This window comes from Arachis ipaensis, chromosome B09 (genome assembly GCF_000816755.2).
Source record: "Arachis ipaensis cultivar K30076 chromosome B09, Araip1.1, whole genome shotgun sequence".
Taxonomy (NCBI): domain Eukaryota; kingdom Viridiplantae; phylum Streptophyta; class Magnoliopsida; order Fabales; family Fabaceae; genus Arachis; species Arachis ipaensis.
In genome coordinates this window covers 3,368,923-3,382,496 of record NC_029793.2, presented here as the reverse complement: position 1 = coordinate 3,382,496, position 13,574 = coordinate 3,368,923, and the positions used below count along the sequence as shown (strand labels likewise).

At 36.2% G+C, this 13,574-nt stretch overlaps 1 protein-coding gene across 1 annotated transcript; it reads left to right on the top strand.

The window, feature by feature from the left end:
- On the top strand, positions 7,125 to 9,225 carry LOC107614863. Its single transcript, XM_016316990.1, has 3 exons — positions 7,125 to 7,730; positions 7,809 to 8,762; positions 8,848 to 9,225. Exons 1-3 carry the CDS (start codon positions 7,125 to 7,127, stop codon positions 9,223 to 9,225), a joined length of 1,938 nt encoding a protein of 645 aa, XP_016172476.1.

Below are 13,574 nucleotides of genomic sequence, written 5' to 3'. Positions count from 1 at the left end.
AAAAATTACCTAGAGAACATGCAAGAGACTGTGGTTGCGGAGAGGGACAGAGACACCGAGAGGCAAGAGACAGAGACACCGAGTGACCAGAGACACCGAGGGAGACAGAGCATACAAGAGTGGTGGAGCAGACGGTGGCTTCGAAGGTTGAGATGGCTGCTGCTCAATGGAGGCTTCGAAGGTTGCGCGACAGAGCTCGAAGTCGAAGGCTTTCTCTCAGAGCTCGAAGGCACCTTCAACGCTTCAACCGAACATGCAGTAGGCCAGTAAGGAGAGTGGGAGACAGACAGCGACGCCGAGTGGTGACTGGTCGAAGGGAGTGATTGCTCGCCGGAGGTGACTGGTCGAAGCCTCGAAGGAGCTGACTGCGCGACGGAGGTGACAGGTCGAACGAGGTTATTGCGCGACGGAGATGACTGCGCGACGGCGAACCCGTGTGGCCGTGTGAGCTGGTGAGATCGTGATGGCGTTCTCTACTTCTCTCTGAAGCTAGATGAGAATGGTGAAGGTGAACTGTGAAAATGAAAGTGTGAATTGTGAAGGGAATTGCCAAATTAGGGATTGATTCATTGATTTAGGGTTTTAGAGCTCCAAACGGCAGCGTTTTGCTGCGAAGCTCAAAAATCAGCCGGTTTACAGTTCGGTTCGACCGACCGGTTACCGGCCGGTTCACCAGTTCAACTTCGATTTCCAAATTTCACGGTTTTTCTTATTGTTCAAACCATCTTTGTGACCGGTTCACGGTTCGACTGGCCGGTTCGAACCGATTTTCAGAACATTGGTTATTACATTTTTATTATTAATCATAATAAATTATTAAACTCAATTACTACTGCTAATAATAACTACAATCTACTCTAAGGGAGTATGTACAGATCTGATCTCATTCTCCTTCTTCTTTCATTCGTTCATTAATTATAAAAAAATTCAATTATTCTGTAGAGCTTACCATACCATATCATATCATACATACATACATACATACATGATTAATTCCCATTTTAATTTCTATTTCTAACTACCTAATAATAAAATCATACACACATACATGATTAGTCTCTACTTAATGCCATTACAATATATATTGCTAATCAAATTTAATATTATCACTATTATTATTATTAAATCAGATTATTAAAAAATAAAAAACTTACATAATTTGGATCTCCAAGATAATTAATAATATAAAACTCTGGTTGATTTACTTCTTTAATTTTTGGTCTTCTTGACATTTTCTTTGAATTCTGTTCAAGATTTGTTGTGGTCCAACAATGGTGATGCAGGAAGAAAGTGGTGGGGTTGAGTGTGTGTTGAAGAGAGGGAGACGAGAGTGAAAGAAAGTGAAAGAGAGTGAAAGGGATACTGCTGAATCGGGGAAAATATTGGTCTTTTGTACCAAGGGAGTCACGGGCCAACCAAGGGAAGCAATTGCATGCGTGACGCGTGGACAGAGAACACAAATCGAACCCACCGATTTGTGCACCATCCGCGTCCTGAAATCGGTGCCTCCGATTTCCTTCCTACCACTCGGTGCCACCGATTTCTTCTACCCAGCCGTCACAAATCCGTGAAACACCAATAAACCCCATATCGCTGCTATACTCCATCAACGAATTCATATCAAAATTAAAAAATTCTACGTTCTTTCTTTTTTTTTTTCTTTTTCATCCTGATAATAATAAAATAAGGATAGAACAGTGCTTTTCCAAATAAATGAGTGGACAGAATGAAATGGATTCAATTCAATAACGCATCAGTGCTTTTTCTCAAAACACTACGTGAATGTGAATAGGGAAGCCAATCAATTGGGAATTGACTCATCAACTGATATATTTTTCGTGTGGGTTAGTCAATAACATTATGTGTCCTTGAATCGGTTCCTTAACTATCATACGTTTTTTCATAATTAGGATCATTTAGTATTACTTATATTTATATAATATACCTGTATATTTGTTCTCAAATTTTGTATTTTTATTGTCTTGATTCTTCTAACACTTATATATACTCTTGTACATTGTACTTTTGAGAATAACTTGAATAATATACTCTTCATATTATTCTCTTGTTTCTAACATGATATTAAGAATATAAATTTTTCTATTTTTTTTTCATAAAAATTCGTTTATAACCTCTTTATTTTCCTCATCCGATAGTGTTTTTAAACCTCGTTTTTTATCCTTTTCCGGCGCTTTGTTTTGTCACTGCCGCCACCAGTATGTTCGTCTCGTCGTCACGATTCTAACGTCTCCAGACTCGCCGCCAACAGCCACCAGATACACCTTCACATGCTGCCTGAAGATCGGTGTAAGTTTCAGGTTCTCCTCTCTCTAGACGTTGATCAACGACACCTAGAGCACCATGTGTTGAAGCCAGAGAAGTGCACGGACCCGCTCCAACCCGCGTCACACCCAACCAGGCTCACCTCTTTGACCCGGTGCCACCTCCCTCTCCGTGTCAGCATTGATGCGTCTTCCTTCTCCTATCACGTGTTGTCACGTGGCCTATCTCTGCTGACGTGGTATCTGACGTAGCGGCTAACATGACAGATCGTGGGACCCTCTCTAAGATTTTTTGGTGAGTTCTTTCAATTACATCCTCAGCAAACAGCTCCTTCAGTTCCCCAATGTTACATCCTACAACTCCATACAAATAGTTTGCTGCTTCTTGCTTGTTACCATTACAAGGAGCTACTTCTTTACTGTACTCTTCAATGTAGAGGGATGTCCATTAAGATTTCAAGTGTTGACCTTGTTGCTTCAGATTTTCGTTGCCACGATGAATGGGACCAAATGATATCATTTTGGGTATGCAATACTCGTAGAAGCTGGTTTTTTGACGCCAAAAAAGAGGAACTCTTTGTATCTTGGGAGTTGAAGAAATTTGATTATTATGATCAAATGTTTGATTCAGTAGTTGGGCAAGCGTTGCTTCCCTTGCCACCTTTGCATCATCTGCCATCGCACATGATACAACAAGAACTTTTATTTTTGTATATTGGATTATGAGTGGTGAAGTCTTTAAAAGTGATCTAAATTAGGTGTTAAACGTTATTGTGGGTGTTTACAAAACGTCAGTGACGTTTTCACTTTATATAATTAAAATAATATTTTTTTTACAAAACGTCAATGACGTTTTCTCATTTTATAATTAAAAAATATTTTTTTACAAAACGTTGGTGACGTTTTGTTTTTTTATATTTAAAAAAATATTTGTTTTACAAAATGTTAGTGACGTTTTGTACTACCATCATAGCATTGTAAAATACCAAAATGAACAAATATTGTCGTATTTCACATTAAAATTATCCATATCTAAAAATTTTAGCCGATACAACAACACCTGAGACTATTTAATTGAAAAAGTATAAGTAGACAATGAGAGTATTAAACAATATGAACAATAAATGTTCAATTCAATAGATATGTAGATAATTATATTCATTATTTTTAATTGAATGATTATTTCTTTTGATTCAATTTACTGCTGCTCACTGCTCGTACCACAAACAAAAAATCAAAATTTATTAACACTCACTTCTAAGTTAGTGTTACAGCCCAGCCCAAAGGATATGCTGGCCGACCCGATCCGTAGGTCACCTGACCCGAACGGGCGGGTGAGATGCTCAATAACTGACCCGGACACACGTCTTGCACAGCTTACCGTTATAGCTGTATTGGGAAATTTCGAGGAAGGTGGGTCTGTCTTTGCGGGACCCACTCCTGATAGGGTATATATGGGGAAGAACCTACCCCTCTCCCCCAAGGTACGTCACACCCCACTTGATCATTTTTTCGCTTGCATACTTGACTGACTTGAGCGTCGGAGTATCTTTGCAGGTGACACCCTCCATTTGGCGAGGAGCTCGGGAAACCAGTTACAATCGCCTACCACCACCAAATCTGAGAGACGTCCCCAATCCGTTCGGTACCCGACTAACTGAACAGTTAGTATTTTAGTAAAATATTTTTATAATCATTCGTCAATCTTTTCAACTCATGTAATCAAACAGGTAAGAAAGGTGCGTGTGTATATTTTTTTAGGAAAAGTTTCATACATTTCAGAAATAATGATATTTTAGTGACTTTACTTTTTGTTTTTAATTATAAAAAAATATATTAATTAAAATTAACAGATAAAACTATTAAAATACTAGTATTTCTAAAATATTTTTCGATAATTTTTTAAATGCTGAATTTTGATGTTCGAAACGTACTTTATTACCAAACCTTTATGTCTAATGTCATCTTCTATTTTGTTAGTATATTATGTGAAATTATGTTACACATAAATAAATAAGATATATATAATAACTAATTTAATAGCTAATTTTTTATATACATATAACATGGTAAATCATTTCCATGTTCATACAGCTATAATTCAAATCACTAGCAACCGTCTAGTGATAAGGGATTTGGGTAATGTATTGTCGATGTATTAAAATTAGGTTTAATTATTTTGTTACTCTATACTGTTTTATTAAATTTGTAATTAAATTTCTATAATTTTTTTTATCGAGTCTTTACATTATTTCAAAATTTGTAATTAGGTCCTTATCAGTGTAAAAAATATCAGAATGAATAGAATATTTTTTCACAAATTAAAAAGTACCTACAATTAAAAATTTAATTAGATCTTTGATCACAAATTTTTTAAAAGAAATGTTCCATTAATTTGAATATTTTTTATACTAACAAGAACCTAATAACAAAATTAAAAAGANATTATAGCATTAGAGTGGCTAATAAGAGAAGAAATATATATATCACCAAAAAGTATACATACATGTAAGTCATTCCTTTACAAATTAAACAATTAAGGAAGCAAACCAATAATTTAATGAAAAGAAAGCAATGAATGCAAAATAATGGTTTCTGAGTTAAATAATCAATAAAAAAAAAAATGAAAAAGGTTTATAGGAAGATAGAAGAATAGGGTCATAACTTGCCTTGTAAGAGGAGAGAGAAGAGGGAGATCAGGTAGTGTTTGGAGTTTGGACACATATATCATTTTAATAAGGTAAAAACTTTACACTAATTTGATTTAAAACTATAAGTTCAAAAACGTTTATTAAATGTTTAAATATACTATAATTATTGAATAGATATATAATTGGAAAAAATTATTAAAATTAATATCAATAAACTTATAATAAAACAACTTATAATGTTGTCTGTAAACTGTAATTGAATAAAGGGAGTACTTGTAAATGTTCATATAAATCACAATAATTTATTGCAATCTTATAGTTAAGTTATTTATAATCAGTCATTTTGTTAATTAACCCGCTAAATACATAGTTTGAATCGATGATTACACTTAATATAAGATTTTTTTTTTAATCAAAATATCCTTGTTTATTTAATTATAGTACTATATATTAATTTGTTTTTTCTTAATACATCTTTTATTAGAGGCAGTTTTGTTTGAAATTATTTCGGATTATTTTAGCCACAATTCTCTTGATACCTTTTTTTTCTTCTTTAATTAACACATATTTATAAGTTATAACTCAACTGAGATATCACTAATTAAAGTAAACGAGTCTCTGTCCTACTAATTAACTACATACTTTTCTTCTTCTTATATATTATGATATTTTTATATCCATTTGTGAAATTTATGTTGATTAGCAACAAAAAGATTATCAATCTGTAAAAATTGAAAATAATAGATTAAAGAAGCTGGATTATTGTAGAATAATTTCGCTCAAACTAAGAATCACATTTTTGAGAAGCTCCATAAAATAATAAGCATCTTTTTCTCATATCCTTCACTCCATCAACACAACAAATATATGCAGTTACATTACTCTTTTTTTTTTTTTCTTTTTTCTTTTTTAAACTACAAGTATTTGGAGACAATAAAGTATTAGAGATTCTATAAGAAATAAGACTCACGTTACAATATTGATTACTTTATAATGAATGTCTGAACTGCGATACAAGCATTTTTTTGAAAATGAGCGATTAGTTGGTTTTAGATATATTACTAGAGATTGGTTTTTCTTTGACGAGTGGAAATGGCTGTAGGAAACAAATGAATTGTGAATAGGAACTGTCTTGAAATGCAAAATGGTGTCGGTGTTGAAAAAAACTCCAAGAAAAGTCAGTGGACCATCTTTTAATTTCTACCATTTATATTCTTAACAGATATTTTCACGTCTCCTATAATTATTGTCTTCGTGCTCAGACAAAACAAAGAAATTATTGTTCTTGTATTGTTACTTTAATTTGTCTCACATCAGTAATTTTCGCAGTATGTTGATATCTTTTTCATTTGGAGGTCCTCTCTATAGCTGTTTGAACATTTGGATTATTCAATATTTGAGTTGCAACTTGCAACTTGAGTAATCCTCATGAGCTTTTGTTTGATACAGATTAACTAAAAACCGATAAGAATTGAGCTTTTTATGCTGAATTAGAATTGAATTTTTAGTTGCATGCTATATTAATACTTATGTGAGAAATGCAAAAATAGATAAAGTCAAACTATACATAACCAATTTTAGATCAGGTAAAAATTAGGGGTAAATACGATTTTGGTCCCTTAAGTTTAGTGACAGAATCGAATTCGTCCCTCTTGTAAATTTGGGTTTAAAATCATCCTTAATGTTGCATTTGTATTTAACTGCGTCCTTTGTAATTAAAAAATTTTTTTAATGACAATTCTACCCTTTTCATTTCGCGGAAAACGCTTGGTTTCTTTCCTTGGATGAGAAACCCTTAACGTTTATTACACCAGCCTTTATTCACAACGCTTCGTAAAGGAAATCCAATACATTGTGCCCTAACCCAGAATCGGAGAGGACCGTAGATGTTGATGGACTGAAACTGAAGAGAAGAGGCGAGATCGAGGAACTGGAAGAAAGGGACGTGAAGAGTCGCTGAAGCATTACTGATAGGGTTTGAGCAGGTATGATTTTGTTCCTTCTTTTCAGTTTGGTAGCTCTCGCTGCAGTGGGTATTCTCGGGTTAGATTACTTAGGGTTTGGGGGTGTGTTTATCGTTGAAATGAGGCCATGTGTGTGGAGAGTAAGGATTAGGAAGGTCCGTCTGTTTCATATTCTATATTAATGTCTAGGTGTTGTTGTACTCTGTTTCAGGGTGTGGTAGAAGATGATGGGTTATTTTAAAGTGAAGGTTTACCATGGAGGATGGTTTACGTATAAGAACGGTCCATTAGAGTATGTGGGAGGAGAAACAACGGTGATAGAAGAGATTGATGGTGATCGGTGGTCTTTATTTGAAGCGTATGCTGAGCTAAAGCAACTTGGTTACGTCGAGGAGAATATCCTATCATTATGGTTCAAGGATCCAGTTGCTGAAGACATGGAGAAAAATCTGAAATTGTTTAAAACTGATGCGGATTCCATTGAGATGTGTCGAATAGCAGAGTTGAGAGACCATGTAGAGTTATATGTTGTCCATAAGGTTCAGGACAAAGAGATGTTTCCTGATGTTGGGTACATTGATGTTGGGGATAAAGATGGGATGTGTGACATTAGTGAGGGGCAGGAGCTGGTTCCGTATGGTGGAGTAGATGAGCGGGGAAAGCAATCTGAACCATTTGCTGCTGACTCTGGGGCAGAGGACGACAATGAAGTTGGGTATGATAAATCTAGTGACAGTGACAGTCTCGATTCGGAGTACAATCCATCTGGGGAAGAGGACGATAGTGAAGATGATGTGCACTTTACTGATAGTGATGATGAGCTTGATCCTGAGGTAAGTGGGTTTCAAGATGAGAATGTGATGAGTAAAAAACCTAGGGCTGTGAATAAGAATGCTTGTGCAAATGAGTAGTTTGAGAATGTTGAGGGAGGAGACAGTGATGACTTAGATTTCGATCACCAGGTTGGGTCTGATTCAGAGCATGAGGGCTTCACATTTCCAGTTCACAAGCTTCAGAAAGATATGAGTCAATACAAATGGGAAGTTGGCACAGTGTATGCATCTCGGGAGGAGTTCAAGGACACTGTAACTTCTTATGCTGTGCATACGGCAAGGTCAATCAGGTTTAGGAAGTGTGACTTGCAGAGGGTTAGGGCTGTTTGTTCGGGGGATTGTCCTTTCTGGGTGTATGCTGCAAAGGTTAGAGGTGAGAAAACTTGGCAGCTACGCAGCATGAACTTGACACACACATGCACACAAGCACACAGGGTGGGGATCTTACATCCGAAATGGCTCGGCAAGGCGTTTAAGAAGAAGGTTGAATCAAATCCGAAGGTGAAAATAAAGGAGTTGGTTTCGAAGGCACAGAAGAAATGGAACTTGACTGTCACTAACTCACTGGCCACTAAAACCAAGCAGATTGCACTTGATCAAATTCAGGGAACCTTCCGTGAGCAGTATAAAAGAATTTATGATTATGGACAGGAGCTGATGAGGGCAAATCCAGGATCCTCAGTTCGCATACAAGTGCAGAGGTCCCCAGATCTTGACAGTGAAGCACCAGCATCATCAAGGACCACTTACTGCATCTTTCATAGGATCTATGTGTGCTTGGAAGCATGCAAGCAGAGCTTCCAGCATTGCAGGGATTTCATTGGCCTAGATGGCTACTTTTTGAAGACACCCCAGGGAGGACAACTGCTAACTGCAATTGGGTGGGATCCCAATGACCAAATGCTGCCGATTGCGTATGCGGTTGTGGAGGCCGAGACGAAGGACTCATGGAGTTGGTTTCTAAGTCATCTTGCATCTGATGTTGGGCTGGATAAGATGGGAAGATCTACCTTCATGTCTGGCCAACAAAAAGTAAGCAAAGTACACTAAATTTATAGCATGAATGACATCCATTCAATTCTCCCTAATTACAATTTTCTTGATTTCATGCGTGCAGGGTCTGTTGCCAGCATATGAGGAGGTTATACCTGGTGTGGATAATCGGTTCTGTGTGAGACACTTGTACAGCAACTTCAGAAAAAGGTTTCCAGGATTACAATTGAAGAAACTGATGTGGAAGTGTGCTAAGGCAACTCACTGGAGGGATTGGGAGAGGCACATGGCCGAGGTGAAAGCTGTGAATCAGGAGGCCTATAGGTACCTAATTGCTATCCCTCCTAGGTATTGGTCTAGATCTAGGTTCACTTATAACTCTAAGGTAGATACATTGGTTAATAACATGTCCGAGAGCTTTAATTCTGTCATTGTTGATGCTAGAGAGAAGCCTATAGTCACCATGTTAGAGGAAATCAGGGTAAAACTAATGACTAGGTAGGCAGAAAATAGAGAACTTGCACAAAATTATTTAGGGACAATCTTACCTAGGATTAGATTCAGGTTGGAGAAAAGATCTAGGTCAGCTGGGGATTGGAGACTAGACTTAGAACCTTTTGTGGCTGGGTGTTATAAGAAAGAAGCTTACATGAGGTGCTATGAGTCAATCATACATCCCTTGAATGGAGTAGATCTTTGGGAGAGGACTGCACACCCTGATGTTATGCCTCCCCCCTATCGAAGGCCTAGTCACAGGCCAGTGAAAAAGAGGAGAGTAGCTGCTGGAGATGAAGAGCAGAGCAGCCGCACTCACCTATCAAGGAAGGGAGAGAAACAAAGGTGCTCTCTGTGTGGATCTGTTGGGCACAACAGAAGCAGATGCCCTAAACCTATTGAGGAGTTGGTATGATTTTTAATTTGTCTTCCTTCTATTAATTGGTATCTCAACTATTGTTGCTATCCCATTATTAAATTGTATATATTTGTGTGGCCCAGCAGTCAAAGAACAAAGGAAAGAGCAGAAGGAAAGCACCAAGACAAACCATCTACCTGCCAAGGGAGGAAGGAAGACTGCCTCTTCCCAGCCCAATCCCAAACAATCTGTCAAGAGGAAAGCTGTTTCAGCAACTCAGCCACCCTCTGCAGCCCAATCCAACAATGCAGCACAGCCCAAAAGGCCTAGAGGCAGGCCCAAGGGAACTACTAAGCCCAATTCCTCAACCCAACCTGCTCCACAGCCCAACAAGGTTGCCAGCCCAACAAGTTCAACACCTCTTTCATCCTTATCACAGCCAGCCACCAGAACTATTCCTTCATCTCAGCCTACCCTTACCACATCTTCAAGCCAACCTGTTGGTCACTTCTCTGCCAGGCTCTCCGGAGCACCTCACATATCTCCAAAGAAACTGAAGTTAATGGCAAAGTTACTTCCAAGGAAATGGGAAATGCTTTAGGAAAAGGAAAATGGGATATGCTTTATTTTGGGTTATGTTGTCTTTTGTGTATTCTGTTGGGTATTTTGTGCATGTTGTCTTATTTTGGGTTATGTTTCTGTGAACTTTGCTGGGAAAGTGCAGTGTGATTTGTTAGCTACTTCTTGCTATGTTATGTTTCTGTCAACTTTGCCTATGAGCATCTATGTGTTGTACTTGGTTGCTGGATTGGACCAGCCAACCCTTTTGGGATTACCTATGTGCCTGAAACACTTTTTATTATCTATGTTATTATGACATTTACCATATTCAGATGAGGTTGTCTTTGATTCAAGTTTGTTATATTGTTAGAAAATTAGTCAGTAATGAAAAACAGGTATTTACCAAGCAGAAATCAAACTCACATTACAACAACCAACCATGGCAACATAATTGTCATTTATACATGTTGAGAACCAATTCAACATAACACATTCATACCAGGTACATCATTGTCACCTAATAACTTACCATCAAAACACTTCTCACCAAAACACAGTCAACAAAACCAACCCTAAAAGAATTTACCAACAACAACAACAGCATCATACCCAAACACCCTTTTCATACCAGGTTCAATGGAATTACACACTTAGTCCTAGACATAGAAAAATTCTGCAGCAGCAGAAACAGGAACCCAGCCCACCCAACAAACCCTAACAAAGCAACGACCATTAACTTCCACTCTGCCGCTTTCGTCCTTGATTTCAGGGAGGCAACCTTCTTCTTCATCCTTGCAATTTCTGGGTTTCCCACCTCTGTCTCCGGCTCTGCCCAACGAAAGAAGTTGCAGCCTTCATGCACCTAGACATAATCACCATCTTCAATCTCCACTCCTCAACCCAAATAACTCAACTCAGAAGAAAAGAAAGAAAAACAAACCCCATAATAAACACAGCCCCAAAATCTGCGCCCGTAGTTCTCCTTCGTCCCCGAGGTCCGCAGCACCGGCCTCTCACCATGGGAACAGAGCAGCAACGCTCCATGCGAGGAAGATTTGCTTCGAGACGAGATCGAGCTTTCGACAGCCATGGCGTTCTCCCTCCTCGAGGTGGACGATAGCCACTCTAGCAATTGAATACCTTCCAGACCGGTGGTGTCGACAGCAGTTCCAGATTCAAGCAACTTGCCCTTCTTTTTTGGGGTTAACATATATCTATTCCCTTTATTTTTATATAACCATTCTTCTAACTACCCTAAAGATGAAAATGGCATTTATGTCCGAAACAAATTTTAAGGGCGAAGTTAAATACAAATGCAACATTAAGGACGATTTTAAACCCAAATATACAAGAGGGACGAATTCGATTCTGGCACTAAACTTAAGGGACCAAAATCGTACTTACCTCTAAAAATTATTATATAGACAGATAAATAGAACAATTGATTGATTGAAATTTTCATTTTAAGGACTTCAAACTATGTTAGAAAAATAAATCCAGCCTGTTTTTCGTAGTTTAAATATCAGTAAGATAGTAACCATGATCAGCATTCATGTTATCGTAAAAATTAAAACGAATACCAAACTCACTTTTGGGGTCTTGCGAATGCTCTCAAGATTTGTGTCAGAAACCTCCCCCAATAAAACTTATTGTAATAAGTGCATGGTCTGATTTTTCTTCTCAAGTAGTTGAAGCTAATAATTCACTCCTCCTAGACCAAACATTAGTACATTACATAATAAATTTGCAGTTGGCTAGACAGAAGACAGTCACCTTTCTTTATTCTTATTGATTTAAAAGAAAAAAAACCGTTATTTTTATCCATAAATATTTAAAATGCTAATAAAATTATCTATGAAAGTATAAAATTAATGTTATACTCATAAAAGGTGAGTTTTGTTTAATAAAAATAACAAAACTATAAATTTTCATTCATTCTTTTAAAATCTCTCCTAGAATACTAAGTAATTTTACTCTCTTTTTTACCGAGAAACTGCGAAGTTCTAAAATCAAATCACTTTGAAATTTAATGGTAAAATGTTTGGTAGACAAACATTATTATTAAGCCAACCAAGTATGGAGAGTAGGTTCCTTTTGTACATACAACTATCAATGTCCTATTAAATATTGAGAAGACTTTTACTATGTAGTATGTACTCATGGCAATACAATCTGAATCCACGGCTATTCATTTTGAGCGGAACAAATTGGTATTAGGGTCTAGGTGTATCCATTTCGGTATATATAAAAAATAAAATAAAGCCATTCTTTATCTAAGAAGTTATAAGAACAGGTAGAAGCAGGTGAATATTCTGCAGAATAGGTTATGATATAGATTTTTACTATCATAAATAGCAGTCTAGTTTTATATAGAATAAAATAGGATAAGACGGAATCAGACAGTGCAAATGTTTAAATTCTATAATAATTAAGATAAGAGAGATTATAAAGTATGCATGTTGTTTTTTATTTGTAATTTTTTAAAAAGTAAAGCTAAGTATCATGATCGTTTTGTTTTGAATTTAACGAAGATTTTTAGTCAGCCATGTTTCTATACAATCTTCAAATGCTTCAAAGTATAAAGTAATTCCACTTGCAAAAGTTTGAAAGAAGCTGCATTATTTTACAATAAGGGTTCGTTTGGAAAGTTTTAAAAGTAATTTTTTAACTTTTGACTTATAAAGAGTAGTAGTATTAATGTCTTGTGCAATTTTCAAAACTAAATTGCGGCTTTCTAAGAAGCTATTTAGAAGCTTATAGAAAAGTTAAAAAAATGACTTCTCTCATAATATTACTATTTTTTACTATATTTTTATAAAATAAGCACTTTTAGAACTAAAAATTTAAATACAAAATAACTTATTTATAAACTACTTTTAATATAGTCATTTATTGTTTAAGTTATTTTTTTAAAAGGAACTTAATTAAGTTGTTTACCCAAACTGAGCTTAAGTCCACTCTTAAATATGGAAAAATTCAACGCAGCAGCATGCAGTGCTAGCTGAGAAAATATCGACATGAACATCATATATAGGGTTGGAACTTGGAAGTGAGCCAAGCTGAGGCGAGCTAGACCAAGCTCAAGCTCGGCTCACGAAAATTGAGCTTGGCTCACGGTTCGACTCATTAACAATCGAGCTTATTTCTTAAACTCAAGCTCGGCTCACTAAAAACTCACGAGTTGGCTCGAGCTCACGAGCTGGCTCAAATAAGAGAAACATAAATACATCATCTATAATTCTATATCAATAAATTATAACTTATATATTTTAAAAAATATTTGAAAAGATCAATTTTATATATTGTTTATCTATCAATAAATTATAAATTTTTTATTTATGTCCTATATTAAAATTATATGTAAAAAATAAATATAAATATTAAATAATTAAGATTGTTATATATATATATAAAATCCAGACAGCTCACGAGCTAAT

Coding starts and splice junctions, on each gene's coding strand:
- LOC107614863 (XM_016316990.1), top strand. CDS start 7,125: ATGGGTTATTTTAAAGTGAAGGTTTACCATGGAGGATGGTTTACGTAT. Junction 7,731..7,808: donor ATGATGAGCTTGATCCTGAG/GTAAGTGGGTTT, acceptor GCAAATGAGTAG/TTTGAGAATGTTGAGGGAGG. Junction 8,763..8,847: donor TCATGTCTGGCCAACAAAAA/GTAAGCAAAGTA, acceptor TCATGCGTGCAG/GGTCTGTTGCCAGCATATGA.